Source organism: Hyla sarda, chromosome 7, assembly GCF_029499605.1.
Source record: "Hyla sarda isolate aHylSar1 chromosome 7, aHylSar1.hap1, whole genome shotgun sequence".
In the NCBI taxonomy this organism is placed as follows: Eukaryota; Metazoa; Chordata; class Amphibia; order Anura; family Hylidae; genus Hyla; species Hyla sarda.
In genome coordinates this window covers 218281307-218305288 of record NC_079195.1, presented here as the reverse complement: position 1 = coordinate 218305288, position 23982 = coordinate 218281307, and the positions used below count along the sequence as shown (strand labels likewise).

Here is a 23982-nt window from a genome sequence, read left to right as displayed (position 1 = left end):
CTACAATTACCTGTGATCTGCCGCTTGTCTCGCACGGGGAAGCTGAGATACACCAAGTGTTACATTCTGCTGCCATGGCAACCACAACAGAGCCACCAGGACCGACACGCCTCCCCATTGTCAGGCTGCAGAACATGAATGGTTAACTGCTGACTGCTGGGCATGCTGGAAGTTGTAGTTTCCCAACAGCCAGAGTGCCACAGGTTGGGGAACACAGTGTTAGGTTGGCACAATGTTATATAGTGGTATATAAGACCGCCACACTGTTAAAACTGGGGCACATTCGGCTGGTGTAATGCTATATAAAGGCATGAGGCTGCTACAGTGTTATATAGAGGTATATGAGGCTGCTACAGTGTTATATAGGGGTATATGAGGCTGGTACAGTGTTATATAGAGGTATATGAGGCTGGTACAGTGTTATATAGGGGTATATGAGGCTGGTACAGTGTTATATAGGGGTATATGAGGCTGGTACAGTGTTATATAGAGGTATATGAGGCTGGTACAGTGTTATATAGAGGTATATGAGGCTGGTACAGTGTTATATAGAGGTATATGAGGCTGGTACAGTGTTATATAGGGGTACATGAGGCTGGTACAGTGTTGTATAGAGGTACATGAGGCTGGTACAGTGTTATATAGGGGTAAATGAGGCTAGTACAGTGTTATATAGGGGTACGTGAGGCTGGTACAGTGTTATATAGAGGTATATGAGGCTGGTACAGTGTTATATAATGGTACATGAGGCTGGTACAGTGTTATATAGGGGTATATGAGGCTGGTACAGTGTTATATAGGGGTACATGAGGCTGGTACAGTGTTATATAGAGGTATATGAGGCTGGTACAGTGTTATATAGGGGTACATGAGGCTGGTACAGTGTTATATAGGGGTATATGAGGCTGGTACAGTGTTATATAGGGGTACATGAGGCTAGTACAGTGTTATATAGGGGTACATGAGGCTGGTACAGTGTTATATAGGGGTATATGAGGCTGGTACAGTGTTATATAGGGGTACATGAGGCTGGTACAGTGTTATATAGGGGCACATTCGGCTGGTGTAATGCTATATAAAGGCATGAGGCTGGTACAGTGTTATATAGAGGTATATGAGGCTGGTACAGTGTTATATAGGGGTACATGAGGCTGGTACAGTGTTATATAGGGGTACATGAGGCTGGTACAGTGTTATATAGAGGTATATGAGGCTGGTACAGTGTTATATAGGGGTATATGAGGCTGGCACAGTGTTATATAGGGGTATATGAGGCTGGTACAGTGTTATATAGGGGTACATGTGGCTGGTACAGTGTTATATAGGGGTACATGAGGCTGGTACAGTGTTATATAGGGGTACATGAGGCTGCTACAGTGTTATATAGGGGTATATGAGGCTGGTACAGTGTTATATAATGGTACATGAGGCTGGTACAGTGTTATATAGGGGTATATGAGGCTGGTACAGTGTTATATAGGGGTTAATGAGGCTGGTACAGTGTTATATAGGGGCACATTCGGCTGGTGTAATGCTATATAAAGGCATGAGGCTGGTACAGTGTTATATAGAGGTATATGAGGCTGGTACAGTGTTATATAGGGGTACATGAGGCTGGTACAGTGTTATATAGGGGTACATGAGGCTGGTACAGTGTTATATAGAGGTATATGAGGCTGGTACAGTGTTATATAGGGGTATATGAGGCTGGCACAGTGTTATATAGGGGTATATGAGGCTGGTACAGTGTTATATAGGGGTACATGTGGCTGGTACAGTGTTATATAGGGGTACATGAGGCTGGTACAGTGTTATATAGGGGTACATGAGGCTGCTACAGTGTTATATAGGGGTACATGAGGCTGGTACAGTGTTATATAGGGGTACATGAGGCTGGTACAGTGTTATATAGGGGTACATGAGGCTGGTACAGTGTTATATAGGGGTACATGAGGCTGGTACAGTGGTATATAGGGGTATATGAGGCTGGTACAGTGTTATATAGGGGTATATGAGGCTGGTACAGTGTTATATAGGGGTACATGAGGCTGGTACAGTGTTATATAGGGGTAAATGAGGCTAGCCTAGTGAATGAATATATATATATATATATATATATATATATATATATATATATATATGGGAGTATAAGGCTGGTACAGTGTTATATAGGGGTACATGAGGCTGGTACAGTGTTATATAGGGGTACATGAGGCTGGTACAGTGTTATATAGGGGTACATGAGGCTGGTACAGTGTTATATAGGGGTACATGAGGCTGGTACAGTGTTGTATAGGGGTACATGAGGCTGGTACAGTGTTATACAGGGGTACATGAGGCTGGTACAGTGTTATATAGAGGTATATGAGGCTGGTAAAGTGTTATATAGGGGTACATGAGGCTGGTACAGTGTTATATAGGGGTACATGAGGCTGGTACAGTGTTATATAGGGGTACATGAGGCTGGTACAGTGTTATATAGGGGTACATGAGGCTGGTACAGTGTTATATAGAGGTACATGAGGCTGGTACAGTGTTATATAGGGGTACATGAGGCGGGTACAGTGTTATATAGGGGTACATGAGGCTGGTACAGTGGTATATAGGGGTATATGAGGCTGGTACAGTGTTATATAGGGGTACATGAGGCTGGTACAGTGTTATATAGAGGTATATGAGGCTGGTACAGTGTTATATAGGGGTATATGAGGCTGGCACAGTGTTATATAGGGGTATATGAGGCTGGTACACTGTTATATAGGGGTACATGTGGCTGGTACAGTGTTATATAGGGGTACATGAGGCTGGTACAGTGTTATATAGGGGTACATGAGGCTGCTACAGTGTTATATAGGGGTACATGAGGCTGGTACAGTGTTATATAGGGGTACATGAGGCTGGTACAGTGTTATATAGGGGTACATGAGGCTAGTACAGTGTTATATAGGGGTACATGAGGCTGGTACAGTGGTATATAGGGGTATATGAGGCTGGTACAGTGCTATATAGGGGTATATGAGGCTGGTACAGTGTTATATAGGGGTACATGAGGCTGGTACAGTGTTATATAGGGGTAAATGAGGCTAGCCTAGTGAATGAATATATATATATATATATATATATATATATATATATATATATGGGAGTATAAGGCTGGTACAGTGTTATATAGGGGTACATGAGGCTGGTACAGTGTTATATAGGGGTACATGAGGCTGGTACAGTGTTATATAGGGGTACATGAGGCTGGTACAGTGTTGTATAGGGGTACATGAGGCTGGTACAGTGTTATATAGGGGTACATGAGGCTGGTACAGTGTTATATAGGGGTACATGAGGCTGGTACAGTGTTATATAGGGGTACATGAGGCTGGTACAGTGTTATATAGGGGTACATGAGGCTGGTACAGTGGTATATAGGGGTATATGAGGCTGGTACAGTGCTATATAGGGGTACATGAGGCTGGTACAGTGTTATATAGGGGTACATGTGGCTGGTACAGTGTTATATAGGGGTACATGAGGCTGGTACAGTGTTATATAGGGGTACATGAGGCTGGTACAGTGTTATATAGGGGTACATGTGGCTGGTACAGTGTTATATAGGGGTACATGAGGCTGGTACAGTGTTATATAGGGGTACATGAGGCTGGTACAGTGTTATATAGGGGTACATGAGGCTGGTACAGTGGTATATAGGGGTATATGAGGCTGGTACAGTGTTATATAGGGGTATATGAGGCTGGTACAGTGTTATATAGGGGTACATGAGGCTGGTACAGTGTTATATAGGGGTAAATGAGGCTAGCCTAGTGAATGAATATATATATATATATATATATATATATATATATATATGGGAGTATAAGGCTGGTACAGTGTTATATAGGGGTACATGAGGCTGGTACAGTGTTATATAGGGGTATATGAGGCTGGTACAGTGTTATATAGGGGTACATGAGGCTGGTACAGTGTTATATAGGGGTACATGAGGCTGGTACAGTGTTATACAGGGGTACATGAGGCTGGTACAGTGTTGTATAGGGGTACATGAGGCTGGTACAGTGTTATATAGGGGTACATGAGGCTGGTACAGTGTTATATAGAGGTATATGAGGCTGGTACAGTGTTATATAGGGGTACATGAGGCTGGTACAGTGTTATATAGGGGTACATGAGGCTGGTACAGTGTTATATAGGGGTACATGAGGCTGGTACAGTGTTATATAGGGGTACATGAGGCTGGTACAGTGTTATATAGAGGTACATGAGGCTGGTACAGTGTTATATAGGGGTACATGAGGCGGGTACAGTGTTATATAGGGGTACATGAGGCTGGTACAGTGGTATATAGGGGTATATGAGGCTGGTACAGTGCTATATAGGGGTACATGAGGCTGGTACAGTGTTATATAGGGGTATATGAGGCTGGTACAGTGTTATATAGGGGTACATGAGGCTGGTACAGTGTTATATAGAGGTATATGAGGCTGGTACAGTGTTATATAGAGGTATATGAGGCTGGTACAGTGTTATATAGAGGTACATGAGGCTGGTACAGTGTTATATAGGGGTATATCCAGCTGGCACAGGTTTATATGAATCTAGCAGGATGTTATGTAGAGGTATATCTGGCTGGCACAGTGTTATATGGGGCATATAAGGTTGGCACAGCATCATAGGAGGCTGGCACAGTGTTTTATATGGGTTTTTGAGGCAGGCGCAGTGTTATACAGAAATATGAGGCTGGCAGTGTTATATAGAGATATATGAGGTTGACAGTGTTATATAGAGATAAATTAGGTTGGCAGTGTTATATACAGATATATGAGGCTGGCAGTGTTATATAGGGGAATATGAGGTTGGCAAAGTTATATCAAGATATATGAGGTTGGCAAAGTTATATCAAGATATATGACGCTGACAGTGTTATATAGAGATATATGAGGTTGGCACAGTGTTATGTAGAGATATATGAGGTTGGCACAGTGTTATATAGGGGAATATGTGGCTGGAAGTGTTATATAGAGATATATGAGGTTGGCACAGTGTTATATAGAGATATATGAGGTTGGCACAGTGTTATATAGAGATATATGAGGTTGGCACAGTGTTATATAGGGGAATATGTGGCTGGAAGTGTTATATAGAGATATATGAGTCTGGCACAGTGTTATAGAGAGGTATATGAGGTTGGCACAGTATTATGTGAGGCTGGCACAGTGTTATATATAGATATATGAGTCTGGCAGTGTTATATAGAGGTATATGAGGTTGGCACAGTGTTATATAGAGATATATGAGTCTGGCAGTGTTATATAGAGATATGAGTCTGGCAGTGTTATATAGAGGTATATGAGGTTGGCACAGTGTTATGTGAGGCTGGCACGATGTTTTTAGGGGTATATGAGTCTGGCAGTGTTATATAGAGATATATGAGTCTGGTACAGTGTTATATAGGGGTACATGAGGCTGGTACAGTGTTATATAGGGGTATATGAGGCTGGTACAGTGTTATATAGAGATATATGAGTCTGGCACAGTGTTATATAGTTATATGAGGTTGGCACAATGTTATATAGAGATATATGAGGCTGGCAGTGTTATATAGAGATATATGAGTCTGGCAGTGTTATATAGAGATATATGAGTCTGGCAGTGTTATATAGAGGTATATGAGTCTGGCAGTGTTATATAGAGATATATGAGTCTGGCAGTGTTATATAGAGGTATATGAGGTTGGCAATGTTATATAGAGGTATATGAGGTTGGCACAGTGTTATATAGAGATATATGAGTCTGGCAGTGTTATATAGAGATATATGAGTCTGGCAGTGTTATATAGAGGTATATGAGGTTGGCACAGTATTATGTGAGGCTGGCACAGTGTTATATAGAGATATATGAGTCTGGCAGTGTTATATAGAGATATATGAGTCTGGCAGTGTTATATAGAGATATATGAGTCTGGCAGTGTTATATAGAGGTATATGAGGTTGGCAGTGTTATATAGAGGTATATGAGGTTGGCACAGTGTTATATAGAGATATATGAGTCTGGCAGTGTTATATAGAGATATATGAGTCTGGCAGTGTTATATAGAGATATATGAGTCTGGCAGTGTTATATAGAGGTATATGAGGTTGGCAGTGTTATATAGAGGTATATGAGGTTGGCACAGTGTTATATAGAGATATATGAGTCTGGCAGTGTTATATAGAGATATATGAGGCTGGCAGTGTTATATAGAGGTATATGAGTCTGGCAGTGTTATATAGAGGTATATGAGGTTGGCAGTGTTATATAGAGGTATATGAGGTTGGCACAGTGTTATATAGAGATATATGAGTCTGGCAGTGTTATATAGAGATATATGAGTCTGGCAGTGTTATATAGAGGTATATGAGGTTGGCACAGTATTATGTGAGGCTGGCACAGTGTTATATAGAGATATATGAGTCTGGCAGTGTTATATAGAGATATATGAGTCTGGCAGTGTTATATAGAGGTATATGAGGTTGGCACAGTATTATGTGAGGCTGGCACAGTGTTATATAGAGATATATGAGGTTGGAACAGTGTTATATGGAGGTATATGAGGTTGGCACAGTGTTATATAGAGGTATATGAGGTTGGCACAGTGTTATATAGAGGTATATGAGGTTGGCACAGTATTATGTGAGGCTGGCACAGTGTTATATAGAGATATATGAGTCTGGCAGTGTTATATAGAGATATATGAGTCTGGCAGTGTTATATAGAGGTATATGAGGTTGGCACAGTGTTATATAGAGATATATGAGTCTGGCAGTGTTATATAGAGATATATGAGTCTGGCAGTGTTATATAGAGGTATATGAGTCTGGCAGTGTTATATAGAGGTATATGAGGTTGGCACAGTGTTATGTGAGGCTGGCACGATGTTTTTAGGGGTATATGAGGCTGGCACAGTGTTATATAGAGGTATATGAGACTGGTACAGTGTTATATAGAGGTATATGAGGTTGGCACAGTATAATGTGAGGCTGGCACGGTGTTATATAGAGGTATATGAGACTGGTACAGTGTTATATAGAGGTATATGAGGTTGGCACAGTATAATGTGAGGCTGGCACGGTGATATGACGCTCTCAACACCAACACAATGTTATGTCATAGCATCTAATATATCGAATATTATAAGAACAGTGAGCACTTCATATCCTCCATTATACATACAAGACCCGCCCCCACCTATCTTATATACTACAACCCCGCCTACTGTGTGACGTCACACGCACGCCGCTCTCCCCGAGTAGAACGTTTACCCTTAACAACTATGGCCGCTGCGAAGCCGACGTGGAGAATGTGACGTCAGGGGTCAGGGGTCAGAGGTTGCGGCGCTGGTAACCTGTGTCACCTGTGTGTTGTGCTATCGGCAGGATGGGTGACCCGGGGGCGGACAGTCTACAGGGGGAGACCCGGCGTAGGCTGGCACGGTACAGCGCCCTCAGAGGTACAGACACTGTATGACATTGTAGTGTGACACTGCTGGGAGTTGTAGTGCATGATACAGAGCACATGTATAATAATTATAATGGATATAAAATGTCTCTATTCCAGTGTTTCCCAACCAGGGAGCCTCCAGCTGTTGCAAAACTACAACTCCCAGCATGCCCGGACAGCCTTTTGGCTGTCCGGGCATGCTGGGAATTGTAGTTTTGCAACAGCTGGAGCCACAACCCTGTTCTATTCCCTGACAGCAAGCAGAGCTCCTGAACATGACGCAAATTACAGTAAATCCGCCATGTCACCAGTGCCTAAGCCCTCCTATATATTATAACCTGGCTCAAAAGTGCAAAATGACACAAACTCGAGGTTTGTTCCAAAATTTCTACTTTTATATGAAAAGCGCATGTAAAAAATTCAACTTTAACCTGGGGGAGGAGATCACACCCTTAGGTCTGGACCAGGAAGTGTTGTCATAGTGTGTGTGTACCTTGTATTGTATGGAGTTTATAGACAGACATCTCTTCTACATGATCATGCACGCTCGGACCAGCAGAGCGTTCATGTTTACTGCCATAGGGAGAGGTGGGGTAAGCTGCTGCCGGCGCCATTTACCTTCCAGGTGGTTAAAGCAATCTATATAAGTTAATTCCAACCAGGGAGCTTCCAGCTGTTGCAAAACTACAATTCCCAGCATGCCCGGACAGCCTTCGGCCCTGTGCATTAACCCCCTAGGGCAATGTTTCTAATTACCCTGCCTCCAGCTGTTGCAAAAACTAAAACTCCCAGCATGCCCGGACAGCCTTCGGCCCTGTGCATTAACCCCCTAGGGCAATGTTCCTAATTACCCTGCCTCCAGCTGTTGCAAAAACTATAACTCCCAGCATGCCTGGACAGTCAAAGGCACAGCCTCCCATTGAGTCCGATGACAGACACGTATGTCAGCCAATAGGCTAAACAGCGACACAAAGTGCGGGGGGGGTGTAACGCCAGGACAGGTGGGTTGCGGATCCTGGACTGAAGAGAAGAGCGTCCTCTGCGTGGCAGTGAAGGGGTTAACACCGTGCTGTTGGGTGACTGGTTATGTGCCAGCGTAATAGCACCGTGCTCTGCATGCCAACCCCCCATGCCCGCCACGTCTTCTTTATTGTCAGTCATTAAGCCTCATTTGCATACATTTAAATATCCGGTGTCGGCCACGTCCGAGCATTATAAAAGGTTCAGATTTTGAGGATTTGATGACAGGATCAGACCCCGGCAGCGGAGGAGCCCGACAATCACAAGTTTTAATGAATCTGTTTCCTTCCACCTTTTTTTTTTTAAATTTTTAAATTTTTAATAATTTTTTTAAGTTGCGGCGCCTCCTGCAGGTTCCCCCGGGAGTCGGGTTTATTGTGTCAGAATTCATCCTGACACTAAACGTTGGCATGCAAATAGGAAGTGAACGGGCGACAAATAGGAGGGAGCTTGATGGCGATATTAAAGGGGTATTCCAGGAAAAAAATTTAGTTTTTATATATATATATATATATATATATATATATATATATATTAACTGGCTCCAGAAAGTTAAACAGATTTGTAAATTACTTCTATTAAAAAAATATTAATCCTTCCAATAATTATCAGCTTTTGAAGTTGAGTTGTTCTTTTCTATCTGGTAACAGTGCTCTCTGCTGACATCTCTGCTTGTCTCGGGAACTGCACAGAGTAGAAGAGGTTTGCTATGGGGATTTGCTTCTACTCTGGACAGTTCCCGAGACAGGTGTCATCAGAGAGCACTTAGAAAAGAACAACTCATCTTCAGCAGCTCATAAGTACTGAAAGCATTAAGATTTTTTAATAGAAGTAATATACAAATCTGTTTAACTTTCTGGAGCCAGTTGATATATATATATATATATATATATATATATATATATATATATATATATATATTAAAAAAAAAGTTTTTACCTGGATAACCCCTTTTAAGTTCTGCGCTAATTCTGTTTCTGAGAAAGCTGGGTGAACGGCTGGAGCAGTGTTTCCCAACCAATGTACCTCCAGCTGTTGCAAAACTACAACTCCCAGCATGCCCGGACAATATTTTGAGGCACACTAGTTGGAGTATGACTGACTCCTACAGTGTTTGCCACTCAACTTTCCCAGAGTCCTGAACAGCTGCTCTTCCCAACTACGAAATGATACGAGAACGGAATCTGTTGTGGCAGTATTAGACTGATGTAGACTGATTTGCCATTCAGGAATTGGGACGAGCTGGGACATTGCTTGTCTTTGCAACTAGAGATGAGCAGATTAAGGTGTTTAGAATTAGAAAAACACATATGATTTCTTCTGAAAACAGCGCCACACCTCTTCTTGGGTTGTTTGTGGTATGACAACTTGGCTCCGTTCACTTCAGTGGAACTGAACTGCAATACCACGCACAACCTGATGACCGGAGTGGCGCTGTTTTGAAATGTATTTTCTTTTTTTTTTTTTTTTTAGATTAACTAGTATGGCACAATAAGAAAAACTTTATTTAAATAAAAAAAAATCGCCACGTTCCAAGACCCATGTTCATTCTTTCGGCAGAATCTGGGATCTGGAAGTCTGTAGTGTGAATGGCACGGCAGAATCCCATTGAATTCCGCTTGTGAAATACATAGGACACATTTACCAATCTGCCTGAAAGTGAAACTGTCTGGTGTTGCCCATAGCAACCAATTACAGCTCAGCTTTCCTATATTAATGAGCAGTAGTAAAATGAAAGCTGAACTGTGATTGGTTGCTATGGGCAACACCAGACAGTTTCGCTTTAAGGCAGATAAATATGGGCCTTAATGTGAATAGGACCTAATGTTTATCCCCTATTCTGTGGACAGGACATAAGTGCCTGCCACAGGGTCTAATTTTGGGACCCTTTTCTTGAGATCTCGTGGGGCCCAGTGATGAGACACATATGCCCTGTTACCTTTAAAGGGGTACACCAGTGGGGGAAATTAAAATTCTAATCAACTGGTGCCAGAAAGTTAAACCGATTTGTGAATTACTTCTAGATATCTTAATCTTAATTCTTTCAGTACTTATCAGCTGCTGTATGCTCCAGAGGAAGTTGTGTAGTTCTTTCCAGTCTGACCACAGTGCTCTCTGCTGACACCTCTGTCCATGTCAGGAACTGTCCAGAGCAGGATAGCTTTGCTATGGGGATTTACTCCTACTCTGGACATTTCCTGACATGGACAGAGGTGTCAGCAGAGAGCACTGTGGTCAGACTGAAAGGAAATTCAGAAAGAAAAGAACTTCCTTTGGAGCATAAAGCAGCTGATAAGTAATGGAAGGATTAAGATTTTTAAATAGAAGTAATTTACAAATCTGTACAATTCTTTTGGCAACAGTTGATTTTACAAATTTTTTTTCCACCGGAGTACCCCTTTAATGGCACAGTTCCCTTTAATTTCCTCTGGTATACTAGAAGTAAATGTGTAAGTTGCTGTGGTAAATTGTGTCCGGTTTTGTGTGTTTTTAGTTTATTACGTTTATTGACTGTTTTGTGTTCTGCTTCTGTCTGATTCACTGCTCTTATACCTCCGTACAGGTAAAGAAGCGCCGGCTGGGGAATTCTGGGACGTGGTTGTCATTACCGCGGCCGACAAACAACAGGAGCGGGCTTATGACCAGCAGATAGCTGATAAAGTGGCGCGGCGCGAGCTTCCTCTCGGAGTTCGTTATCACGTTTTCTCTGATACGCCGGGACCCAAAATAGGTGAGCTCTTCAGCTATCTGTGTAATTGGTCGTCTCCAGCCCCCGGAGCCGAGACGCCATCTGCGGCTTTGTGTCTGCCGCCGAGAACGCGGGGTTGCCAATTAACGTCTGATCTGAGACTATAAATATCCGGCCATTCCTGAGCGTCATTGTTAGAGAAACAAAGCGACGTCCCCTCTAATCTTCTCTCCACAACACTTGACTTCCCAAATAACTGCTGCGCGCGCCCACCGGGTGCTGTCACTTAATGATCTGTCACCACATCTCAGACACATCAGGTGCTGCTGCGTATTCTGGGCGCAGTTCACACTGCAAAGAGAAACGGCGCCTCTTGCCTGAGTGTCTGTGTAAGGATACAGCAATGTCCCTGTAGTCTGTATTATCAGAAGCTGATGCGTGCCGGATTATCGGTCGTTCAATCTACTTGTAAGGATGCGTTCACACGGCCGTCTGTCTTCTTTTTTTTATTATCCCCGTTTTGTTTCCTTTTTTGCCGGCTGTAAACTGATTCAAAACGGTTTAAAAAAAAAAAAAATCACATTCATGTCAATGGGATTTTTTTTTACAATCCGTTTGTACCCGTCTGCACTCATTTCCGTTTTTTTTTTTTTTTTGACGGCAGAAAAAACGGCACATACAGTATTTTTTCTTCCGTCCAAAAAACTGAAGAAAAAAACGGATACAGTAAGTTTCACAACAGAAGTCTATGGAAAACGGATGAGCCTTTAATGTCATCCGTTTGCATCAGTTTTTTCAATCCGTTTTTTGATCCGTTTTTACTTATAAGTAGAGATGAGCGAACTTACAGTAAATTCGATTCGTCACGAACTTCTCGGCTCGGCGGTTGCTGACCTTTCCTGCATAAATTAGTTCAGCTTTCCGGTGCTCCGGTGGGCTGGAAAAGGTGGATACAGTCCTAGGAAAGAGTCTCCTAGGACTGTATCCACCTTTTCCAGCCCACGGGAGCACCTGAAAGCTGAACTAATTTATGCAGGATAAGTCATCAACTGCCGAGCCGAGAAGTTCGTGACGAATCGAATTTACTGTAAGTTCGCTCATCTCTACTTATAAGCATGCTCAGAACAAAAAAAAAAATGTATTTTTGGTTTATTAACTGAACAAAAATGGATCCAAATGGATAACATCCGTTTGCATCCGTTATTGTCCGTTTTTTTTTTTTTTTTTAAAGTCCGTTTTTAATTTTGACGGGAGAAAAAACGGAACGAGGTCTAGACAGCCGTGTGAACGCAGCCTAAGGCTCTGTTCACATCTGAATTCTAAGTCTGCGAACTCCCCTATATATCTAGAATGACTAGTCACACAGCTTTTCTAAGACCCTGATTAACACCAATGCAGATTCAGTTGTGACTACAGATTGTTTTGCCCAGATAAGGCCGATTCACACTACAGAAAATCAAGGTTTAATCCATGTTAAATCCAAAGTCTTGCCCTCAATAGGTTTTCCGCTACTTTGTGAACGCAACGTAATTCCCACGGGTCGTGGATCCGGATTTCGCCAGATGAGTGGTGGAATCTGCAAGTAAAATCCCATTAATGGGGCACACCGGTTATGAAAAGTGTATCCCCGATCCACAGGGAAAAGCGGGGTTTCCCAACCAGTGTGTCTTCGACTGTTGCAAAACTACAACTCCCAGCATGCCCGGACAGCCAACGGCTGTCCGGGCATGCTGGGAGTTGTAGTTTTGCAACTAGAATTCCGACTCGGAGGGTGAGGGTCTTAGCACGCAGCAGGGAGAGTCGGGCTCTGTTCTGGAGATTGCAGGGGGTTCTAAAAGTCGTCCCCCACCCCACTTCCGCAATCCCCACTTCCGCAATCAGACACTTACTTGATAGGGGATACATTTTTCATAACTGGAGTACCCCTTTAAGTCAATGAAACTATAATTCTAGGCTTCAAATTCTGCACAAAGTAAGTGCCAATTCTGCATTATTTCTGTTCCAGAAAGGGGAGATGAGGGGACATTAATAACTGACACACATGGGGAGATGAGGGGACATTATTAACTTGCACACAGTTGGGAGATGAGGGGACATTAACCTCTTCAGGACATAGGGCGTATGGATACGCCCTGCATCCCGAGTCCTTAAGGACCGAGGGCGTATCCGTACGCCCGTGGGAATTCCGGCCCCCACCGCTAGCCGGTTGGGGACCGGAGCCGGATGCCTGCTGAAATCGTTCAGCAGGCATCCCGGCATATCGCCCAGGGGGGTCATTATGCCCCCCCATGTCGGCGATCGCCGCAGATCGGTGGACAATTCAGTCCAGCGATCTGCGGCGATTCCGGGTCAATCGGGTCTCCAGTGACCTGGAATTACTGGCTGTTCGGGGCTGTCTCTGACGGCCCCGAACAGCCAGAGCCTGCAGGGGTGAGGTGGCACTGGTGCCACCTCACGATCGCCCTGATTCGTCGGCCGCCTGCTGCGGGTGTCACTCCCGCACCCGCTCCGCCCCTCTTCCGGAGAACGTGAGCGGGTGCGGGACGTGCACCCCGGGGGCTGGGGACCCCGATCCCCGGCGTCAATGTTGGGATCGGGGCCCCAGGAGCAGCGGCGGCGGCGGTGACGACGAGGGACTGACTCTCCGGCGTGGATCGTTGGAGGTGAGTGACAGCCTCCTGCTGTTGCTTAGCAACAGCTCCCAGCATGCAAAAAGGGCATGCTGGGAGCTGTAGTTATGCAACAGCAGGAGGCAGACCACCACAGCTCCCAGCATTCCCTTATGGGCATGCTGGGACTTATGGTTTTGCAACAGCTGGAGGCACATTTTTTCTATGGAAAAGTGTACCTTCAGCTGTTGTATAACTACAACTCCCAGCTTGCACAAACAGCTAAAGTGCATGCTGGGAGTTGTAGTGGTGCATCTGCTGGTTGCATAACTACAACTCCCAGCATGCCCGTTGGTTGTCGGTGACTGCTGAGAGTTGTAGTTTTGCAACAGCTGAAGGCATACTGGTTGTGAAACTCAGAGTTTTTTTTTACCTAACTCAGTGTTTCACGACCGGTGTGCCTCCAGCTGTTGCAAACTACAACTCTCAGCAGTCACCGTACACCATGCACCGTACGTGCTGGGAGTTGTAGTTTTGCAACAGCTGGAGGCACACTGGTTGTGAAACACTGAGTTAGGTCACAAACTCAGTGATACATAACCAGTGTGCCTACAGTTGTTGCAAAACTACAACTCTCAGCAGTCACGGACAGCCAACGGGCATGCTGGGAGTTGTAGTTATGCAACAGCTGGATGTCCCCCCCCCCCCCCCCCCCCCCCCAAATGTGAACGTACAGGGTACACTCACATGGGCGGAGGATTACAGTAGGTATCTGGCTGCAAGTTTGAGCTGCCGCAAACTTTCTGCTGCAGCTCAAACTGCCAGCGAGAAACTACTGTGAACCCCCGCCCGTGCGACTGTACCCTAAAAACACTACACTACACTACACTACCACAAAAAAATAAAATAAAAAGTAAAAAACAGTACATGTACACATACCCCTACACAGCCCCCCTCCCCAATAAAAATGAAAAACGTCTGGTACGCCACTGTTTCCAGAAGGGAGCCTCCAGCTGTTGCAAAACAACTCCCAGTATTGTCGGACAGCCGTTGACTGTCCAGGCATGCTGGGAGTTTTGCAACAGCTGGAGGCACCCTGTTTGGGAATCACTGGCTTAGAATACCCCTATGTCCACCCCTATGCAGTCCCTAATATAGGCCTCAAATGCGCATGGCGCTCTCACTTTGGAGCCCTGTCGTATTTCAAGGCAACAGTTAAGGGTCACATATGGGGTATCGCCGTACTCGGGAGAAATTGTGTTACAAATTTTGGGGGGTATTTTCTGCTTTTACCCTTTTTAAAAATGTAAAATTTTTGGGAAAACAACCATTTTAGGTAAAAAAAAAATTTTTTTTTTACATATGCAAAAGTCGTGAAACACCTGTGGGGTATAAAGGTTCACTTAACCCCTTGTTACGTTCCCCGAGGGGTCTAGTTTCCAAAATGATATGCCATGTGGGTTTTTTTTTTTTGCTGTCCTGGCACCATAGGGGCTTCCTAAATGCGGCATGCCCACAGAGCAAAATTTGCTTTCAAAAAGCCAAATGTGACTCCTTCTCTTCCGAGACCTGTAGTGCGCCAGCAGAGCACTTTTCACCCCCGTATGGGGTGTTTTCTGAATCAGGAGAAATTGGGCTTCAAATTTTTAGGGGTATTTTCTGCTATTACCCTTTTTAAAAATAAAAAATTTTTGGGAAAACAAGCATTTTAGGTAAAAATATATTTATTTTTTTTACATTTGCAAAAGTCGTGAAACACCTGTGGGGTATTAAGGTTCACTTTATCCCATGTTACATTCCCAGAGGGGTCTAGTTTCCAAAATGGTATGCCATGTGTTTTTTTTTTTTTTGCTGTTCTGGCACCATAAGGGCTTCCTAAAGGTGACATGCCCCCCAAAAACCATTTCAGAAAAACGTACTCTCCAAAATCCCCTTGTCGCTCCTTCGCTTCTGAGCCCTCTACTGCGCCCGCCGAAAACACTTTACATAGACATATGAGGTATGTCCTTACTCAAGAGAAATTGGGCTACAAATACAAGTAAAAATTTTGTCCTTTTACCCCTTGTAAAAATAAAAAAATTGGGTCTACAAGAACATGTAAGTGTAAAAAATGAAGATTGTGAATTTTCTCCTTCACTTTGCTGCTATTCGTGTGAAACACCTAAAGGGTTAAAACACTTACTGAATGTCATTTTGAATACTTTGGGGGGTGTAGTTTTTATAATGGGGTCATTTATGGGGTATTTCTAATATGAAGACCCTTCAAATCCACTTCAAACCTGAACTGGTCCCTGAAAAATACTGAGTTTGAAAATTTTGTGAAAAATCGGAAAATTGCTGCTGACCGTTGAAGCCCTTTGATGTCTTCCAAAAGTAAAAACTCATCAATTTTATGATGCAAACATAAAGTAGACATATTGTATATGTGAACCAAAAAAAAATGTATTCGTAATATCCATTTTCCTTACAGGCAGAGAGCTTCAAAGTTAGAAAAATGCAAAATTTTCAAATTTTTCATCAAATTTACGGATTTTTCACCAAGAAAGGATGCAAGTATCGACAAAAATTTACCACTATGTTAAAGAAGAATATGTCACGAAAAAACAATCTCTGAATCAGAATGATAACTAAAAGCATTCCAGAGTTATAAATGTTTAAAGTGACAGTGGTCAGATGTGCAAAAAACGCTCCGGTCCTTAAGGCCAAAATGGGCTCCGTCCTGAAGGGGTTAATAACTGACACATGAGTAGATGAGGGGACATTATTAACTGGCACACAGTTGGGAGATGAGGGGACATTAATAACTGACACACATGGGGAGATGAGGGGACATTAATAACTGACACACATGAGGGGACATTATTAACTGGCACACAGTTGGGAGATGAGGGGACATTAAAGGGGTACTCAGGTGGAAAACATTTTTTTATTTTTAGGTCTGTCAACTGGTGCCAGAAAGTTAAACAGATGTGTAAATGACTTCTATTAAAAAATCTTTACCCTTCCTGTACTTTTTAGCAGCTGTATGCTACCGAGGAAATTCTGTTCTTTTTTCAATTACTTTTTTGTCTTGTCCATAGTGCTCTCTGCTGACACCTGATGCCGGTAACAGGAACTGTCCAGAGCAGCATAGGTTTGCTATGGGGATTTTCTCCTGCTCTGGACAGCTCCTGATACGGACATCAGGTGTCAGCAGAGAGCACTGTGGATAAGACAAAAAAGAAATTCAAAAAGAACAGAATTTCCTCTGTAGCATACAACTGCTAAAAAGTACAGGAAGGGTAAAGATTTTTTAATGGAAGTAATTTACAAATCTGTTTAACTTCTGGCATCAGTTCATTAAAAAAAAAAAAGTATTTCACCGGAGTACCCCTTTAATAACTTCCAGGATTTTTTATTTATTTGATTATGCTACAGGGGCTGTAAAGTTAGTGCAGTTCATAATATAGTGTCTGTACCTGTGTTTAGTGGATGGTCTCACAATTCTTCTGTGATCTTTGCCCCAATGTTTATTTTTAGCACCAAAGAAAATGAGTGTTATCTCAAGCTTTTTCCAGTTTGCTGTGCGCCCCGGGACATTACATCCTAAGTCAGGGGTTGAAAGGGAGCCTGTCTGCTTTAATGGGTGGAGAGACCGCTGGGTGGGAGGGAGATCATTCTCCAGAGGGTTGCAGGGAATTGTAGTTTCAAGCACAGCACGCATGGAAGGGAGCTCAGTTGTGCTGCAATGGGTGGGGTGGCTGATGTGTGGGAGGGTGAAAAGGGAACTCACTCTTACAAACAAGGGGTCCTGGGACTTGTAGTTGTTGGGAGGGAACGCCAACAGAAATAGAAAGCAACAGCATTATGATGGACTCACAACACAGCCATTTAGCTCCAAGACAAACCCGAATCCTTCCTAAGCATGTCCATTACTGTCTGACAGGTAAGTAGTAAAATCACCTTATCGTGGAGAACCCCACTAATAACTGACTCGCACTGGGGAAGATGAGGGGACATTAATAACTGATACACAGTGGGGCAGATGGGGGGATGGTAATAACTGACACATGGGGAATATGAGGGGACATTAATAACTGATACACAGTAAGGCAGATGGGGGGACGGTAATAACAGACGCATGGGGAATATGAGGGGACAGTAAGGGTCTATTCACACAGCAGAATTTTGGATTCCACCTCAAATTAAAGCCCAATAAACTTCTATGGAATTCCGCATTCCCATTCACACTTCTGAAGTTCCACACCAATTCCACACAAGCCAGAAACCACCCAAATCAATGCGGAAGGGGAATTTGTGCGGTTGTGCAGAAATTCTGCCGTGTGAATAGACCCAAAAAATGATCAAGTTAGTTCTTTAGGCAGATGAATTTCCGGAAAGCTCCACTGCTGAAATTCTATCGTGTGCTGCGTGCAGCGGAATCCCATGGACATGAATTGGATTGTGCTGCAGCAGAATCTTTGAGCGGAATTTTAAAGGGGTGCTCCGCTGCTCAGCGTCTTAGAACAAACTGTTCCGAACACTGGAGCCAGTGCCGGGAGCTCGTGATGTCATAGCCCCACCCCCTCATGATGTCAAGCCCCACCCCCTCAATCCAAGTCTATGGGAGGGGGCGTGACAGCCGTCACGCCCCCTCCCATAGACTTGCATTGAGGGGGCGTGACGTCATGAGTGGGCAGGGCTATTAAGTCACGAGCTGTCGGCTCCAGCTTTGGAACAGTTTGTTCCAAGCGTCGAGCAGTGGAGTACCCCTTTAAAGTGGAATTCCTCTTGAAAATTCTGTAGTATGAGGTCCTGAACCCAGCCTAACAGTTTTGTATATGTATTTATGTATTTTTTAAATTTTTTTTTATCTTTTGTGTCCCTTGTAAACGGTAAGAATAATAAATAGTGTTATTTTCCGATATTACTGCCCCTTTTTTCTTTATTCTCTTCATTGATGCATTTACCTGGGTTTGCCGTCTACTCTTGAAATTTTCTAATATCTTCATTATTTTCTATTTTATTTATTTTTTTCGCATTTTGTTTCCGTAACTACAAAGGAAATGGCGGGTCGACACTGTACGCTCTGCACTGCCTGCAGCAGCTGTATCCCAGTGCATTGGATTCCTATAAGGTGATCCTGATCCACGCCGGTATGTTTGTTTGTCTCTCAGTTCCAGCAATTCTATTATATTTTTCTCATTATACAAGAAATAATTTGCCGCCCCCGGTATAGGTGGTGTTTTCTTCATAGTCGATAGATAATCTCCAATGATCTTGTTTTAACTAATGAATGATAATCAATGCACTTACACTGAATGGGCCTCGCAGTGATTTTCGATTAACCAGACATCTTTCCCAGTGTCAAGTAGTGTTTGTCTGCTGGGGTCACCGTCTGCTAAGTGCTGCACGTCCAGGATTGGCCAATTACGAGGAATTGTTCTACAACATACATCTGTACCTGCAGCACAAATAGAACAAAGGATTTACTGAGGTTATTGTTTTTTGGCCCATATCATGCACACTCACCATCACTAGTCCTACAGCGCCATCTGTTTCATTCCAGCACAGGTGCATTTGTTCATTACTGTAACTGGGTCATGTGTTCACCAGCCAGACCCACCGAAAATCACAGTGCTAAATGTGTCACGGGAAGGGGCCAGTCCTGGGTCAGCTGACTTCTTGTGAACTACAGGCTGACATAATCAACTTAAGATTCCTCTTACTAGCTCCCAGACCCCTCCCCTCCAGCTCTATCTGTATACTTCCGCTATAGGATCAGGATATATATATAGTAGTTATGTCCCCCCCCCCCCCCCCCCCCCCCCCAGCTTTTTCTGTATGCTCTCTGCTGCCACCTCTGTCCATGTCAGGAACTGTCCAGAGTTGAAACCAATCTCCGTAGCAAACCTCTCCTACTTTGGACAGTTCCTGACACAGACAGAGGTGTCAGCAGAGAGCACTGTGGTCAGACTGGAAAGAACTACACAACTTCCTCTGGAGCATACAGCAGCTAAGTGCTGGAAGGATTAAGATTTTAATATAGAAGTAATATACAAATCTGTATAACTTTCTGGCACCAGTTGAGTTGAAAACTTTTCAAGCCTGTACCAACAGGCTTGTGCAGGTAATACCGATGTCCGATTCCCTTTCGTTTAGGGCTCGTTCACACGGGTGGATTTGATTGGGAAGTCGTTGCGTGTTTCCGTCTGCGAGTTTGAATGGGGCGGGCCAGAGCCTGTCCCATTCAAACTCGCAGCGGGAAACACACTGCAAGTTCACAATCAAATATGCCCGTGTGAACTAGTCCTAAACGAAAGGGAATCGGACATCGGTATTACCTGCTCAAGCCTGCAACAGCAGATTATTATTCTATTATAAGGACCTACGTCACTAAATCCAATCAAGTTCCAACTTCCACTACGCCTGTTTGATAATCCAACTCTTCTGTGGTTCTGCTCATGGCACCAATGTATTCGCCATATTTGACTATATATTACGTCTTCACCTGCATATGATTTTATTTTCCTATTTTTCTCACTCTAGGCGGTTACAGTCAACGATTGCCGAACGCAAGCGCGCTGGGCAAGATTTTTACAGCTTTACCTTTCGGTGATCCTGTGTACCAAATGCTAGACCTGAAGCTGGCCATATACATCGACTTCCCTGTCAATATGAATCCCGGCGTATTGGTAACGTGCGCCGACGACATAGAGCTCTACAGTAGCGGCGGTTCGGCAGTCACATTCGACAGACCGGGCATCACGGCTCTAGCTCACCCATCGACGCTGGAAATAGGAACCACGCACGGGGTGTTCGTATTGGAGAATTCGGCCTCTGAATATGAAGATTTACAAAATAGAATGTGCCGGTGTTACCTTCACAAGCCCAGCATTGGCAAAATGTACGAGAAAGGGGCTGTTACTCTTAACCCAAAGAGACCTGGTCTTTCGAGAACCCAGTTGGGCGTCTCCACCACATCTGAAGTCGTCTACACAGACAGTCTATTCTACATGGATCACAGTACTGTGAAGGTGTTACTAGGGTTCTATGAAGAATTAGGGAATATCACCTGTGAAATCGACGCCTACGGGGATTTTTTGCAAGCCCTGGGACCCGATGCGACTTTGGACTACACGGAAAACACGGCCAACGTCTCGAAAGTGGAGTCTCAGCTCGGGGAAGTGAGAAGAAATATCTACTTTCTCCTCCGAGGAACAGAATTTACCGTCATCGTCTTAAACAACTCCAAATTCTATCACATCGGAACTTTACAAGAATACTTGTATCATTTCACTTCTGATACTTCCCTCCAGGCAGAACTCGGATTACAGTCGAAAGTTTTTAGCGTCGTTCCGGATCAAGATGAATATTTCAGTCAAAAGGCCTGTGCCATTCAAAGCCTATTAGATGCAAAATGCAAAGTTTCACCTCACACAGTCATTGAATATTCCAAGCTGGGCCCTGATGTGTCCGTGGGGGGATCCTGTGTTATCAGCGGCTCATACATAAGCATTAGATGTGTCATCCCAGACAAATCTTTCCTGAGTTCATTAAGTCTGATGATTGATGGCCGAGTAATGTATGCAACAATCTTGTTTGGGATTGAGGATAACTTAAAGAAAAGCGTAAGTTCCTTGTCTGAGCTGAACTCTCTTCAGATATTTGGAACAAGCCTTGTTCAGTGTCTGGAGCTCTGGGGCATCCGAGCTTCTGTAGAGCTTTTCTCTGGCGACAGTAAGGCTTTGAGTTTATGGAACGCCCGTATTTTCCCGTGTTTTGCATCATTACAAGAATCTGTTTGGGCCTCGGTGGAGATGCTGAAGGCGATGAACAGCGAGTCGGCGGTGAGTCTTGGTGATGCCAGAGGGGTTTCCATCGAGGAAATGTTGTCACATAAAAACATTAATGAAATGTTGAGATTCAGACAAAGCCTTTATGAAGAAATCAAAAATCATCAGAGTCAACAAAAATAAGGGAATCTTATTAAAATAAGCACTCCAGGTTTTTTTTTTTTTTTTGCCAGTATCACGCACAATGACCAAAACTAGTCATACAGCTATATATTTATTTTCTAGCACAACTGCATCCATGTGTTTCATTACTGTAACTTGGTCATGTGATCACCAGTCAGCTGACTTTCTGTGAACTACAGGATTATATAATTACCTATCAAACTCACCTGACAGCTCACAGACCCCTCCCCTCCAGCTGTATCTGTATACTGCTGCTATCTCTATGGGATCAGAAGATATTGTAGTTATACACCTCCCCTCCAGCTCTATCTGTATACTGCTGCTGCTATCTCTATGGGATCAGGATATATAGTAGTTATACCCCTCCACTCCAGCTCTATTTGTATATTGCTGCTATCTTTATGGGATCAGGATATATAGTAGTTATACACCTCCCCTCCAGCTTTAGCTGTATACTGCTGCTGCTATCTCTATGAGGTTAGGATATATAGTAGTTATACACCTCCCCTCCAGCTCTGTCTGTATACTGCTGCTGTCTTTATGGAATCAGGATATATAGTAGTTATACAATCTTTTATTTGAAAATAATCTTCATAAAATTTACAAACTATTTACAAACAAAATAAATTAAGAAAAAAGACAACAAAAGAAAAATGTCTTAATGAACAAAAGCTGATACATGAATATTTCTCCAGAATTCATTATCAGAGTTCACACTCTTATCTTTCTCATATATAGTCTTTAGAGAATTCATGACGTTCCTGACCACGGTATTTACAGACATCTCCTCTGTATTCATGGTATGACAGCAGCGCCCCCCATAGATGATAGACACACACGGCATTGATGGCATACAATGTACTCTTATTATTACTTCAGGTCACCTCACTTTCTTTTGTCCTTTGGCCCCCCATCTCTTAGAGGACACAGGCACCTCAATGTCTTTCTCCTCCTCCTCCTGGACACTTGGGGGACACATTTCGTCGCCATCTTCTCCCAAGACACTGAACCTCCCTGGTGAGATCTCTACAGCAGATGACGCCTGGGACTTTACATGTTTGCTGAACTCAAACTCAAAAGAAGTATTTTTCCTCTTTACCACCTGAAATCCGTCCTCCACATCACACTCCATGGCTCCTCCTCCACATCACACTCCATGGCTCCTCCTCCACATCACACTCCATGGCTCCTCCTCCACATCACACTCCATGGCTCCTCCTCCACATCACACTCCATGGCGCCTCCTCCACATCACACTCCATGGCTCCTCCTCCACATCACACTCCATGGCTCCTCCTCCACATCACACTCCATGGCTCCTCCTCCACATCACACTCCATGGCGCCTCCTCCACATTACACTCCATGGCGCCTCCTCCACATCACACTCCATGGCTCCTCCTCCACATCACACTCCATGGCGCCTCCTCCACATCACACTCCATGGCGCCTCCTCCACATCACACTCCATGGCGCCTCCTCCACATCACACTCCATGGCTCCTCCTCCACATCACACTCCATGGCGCCTCCTCCACATCACACTCCATGGCTCCTCCTCCACATCACACTCCATGGCTCCTCCTCCACATCACACTCCATGGCTCCTCCTCCACATCACACTCCATGGCTCCTCCTCCACATCACACTCCATGGCTCCTCCTCCACATCACACTCCATGGCTCCTCCTCCACATCACACTCCATGGCGCCTCCTCCACATCACACTCCATGGCGCCTCCTCCACATCACACTCCATGGCGCCTCCTCCACATCACACTCCATGGCTCCTCCTCCACATCACACTCCATGGCTCCTCCTCCACATCACACTCCATGGCTCCTCCTCCACATCACACTCCATGGCGCCTCCTCCACATCACACTCCATGGCGCCTCCTCCCACATCACACTCCATGGCGCCTCCTCCCACATCACACTCCATGGCGCCTCCTCCACATCACACTCCATGGCTCCTCCTCCACATCACACTCCATGGCGCCTCCTCCACATCACACTCCATGGCTCCTCCTCCACATCACACTCCATGGCTCCTCCTCCACATCACACTCCATGGCTTTGCTGGTATTTGGGTCCTGATGCCCATATGAGGCCTCTGCAGGTACCTCAGATGTCTTCTTAGAGGACTCGCTGACACTTCTTCTTGCAGATTCACCTCCTGATGGTCACTTGATTTTCGCTGCACATTTAGAGTGGATTCTGCGC

General features: G+C 44.2%; 2 protein-coding genes across 5 annotated transcripts in view; one reads left to right on the top strand and one right to left on the bottom strand.

Annotated features, from left to right (window-relative positions):
- The window catches only part of LRRIQ3 (leucine rich repeats and IQ motif containing 3), a 75380-nt gene extending 55911 nt beyond the window's left edge, over positions 1 to 19469 (bottom strand). Inside the window, exon 1 of one of the 2 annotated variants that reach the window (XM_056532730.1) lies at positions 19099 to 19469. The gene's annotated coding sequence lies outside the window, so the exon portion shown is untranslated. Of the gene's footprint in view, positions 1 to 10; positions 145 to 19098 lie in introns of those variants that run through there. The other variant, XM_056532727.1, reaches the window with a different exon arrangement.
- Positions 96 to 23018, top strand: FPGT (fucose-1-phosphate guanylyltransferase). Of its 3 annotated transcripts, none has more exons than XM_056532733.1 (4): positions 96 to 223; positions 11069 to 11236; positions 18846 to 18938; positions 20332 to 23018. In XM_056532733.1, exons 1-4 carry the CDS (start codon positions 163 to 165, stop codon positions 21759 to 21761), a joined length of 1752 nt encoding a protein of 583 aa, XP_056388708.1. In that variant the 5' UTR covers positions 96 to 162; the 3' UTR covers positions 21762 to 23018. The 3 variants fall into 3 exon arrangements, with proteins under 3 accessions (XP_056388708.1, XP_056388707.1, XP_056388709.1); XM_056532732.1 differs by lacking the exon at positions 96 to 223 and adding an exon at positions 7362 to 7495; XM_056532734.1 differs by lacking the exon at positions 96 to 223 and adding an exon at positions 10868 to 10955.
- The last annotated feature ends 964 nt before the right edge of the window (positions 23019 to 23982 follow it).

What these genes read in the sequence shown, in the direction of transcription:
- FPGT (XM_056532732.1), top strand. Translation starts at nt 7,423, where the DNA reads ATGGGTGACCCGGGGGCGGACAGTCTACAGGGGGAGACCCGGCGTAGG. An exon ending in TACGCCGGGACCCAAAATAG is followed by an intron (nt 11,237 to 18,845) that starts GTGAGCTCTTCA and finishes GTAACTACAAAG; the next exon opens with GAAATGGCGGGTCGACACTG. An exon ending in GGTGATCCTGATCCACGCCG is followed by an intron (nt 18,939 to 20,331) that starts GTATGTTTGTTT and finishes TTCTCACTCTAG; the next exon opens with GCGGTTACAGTCAACGATTG.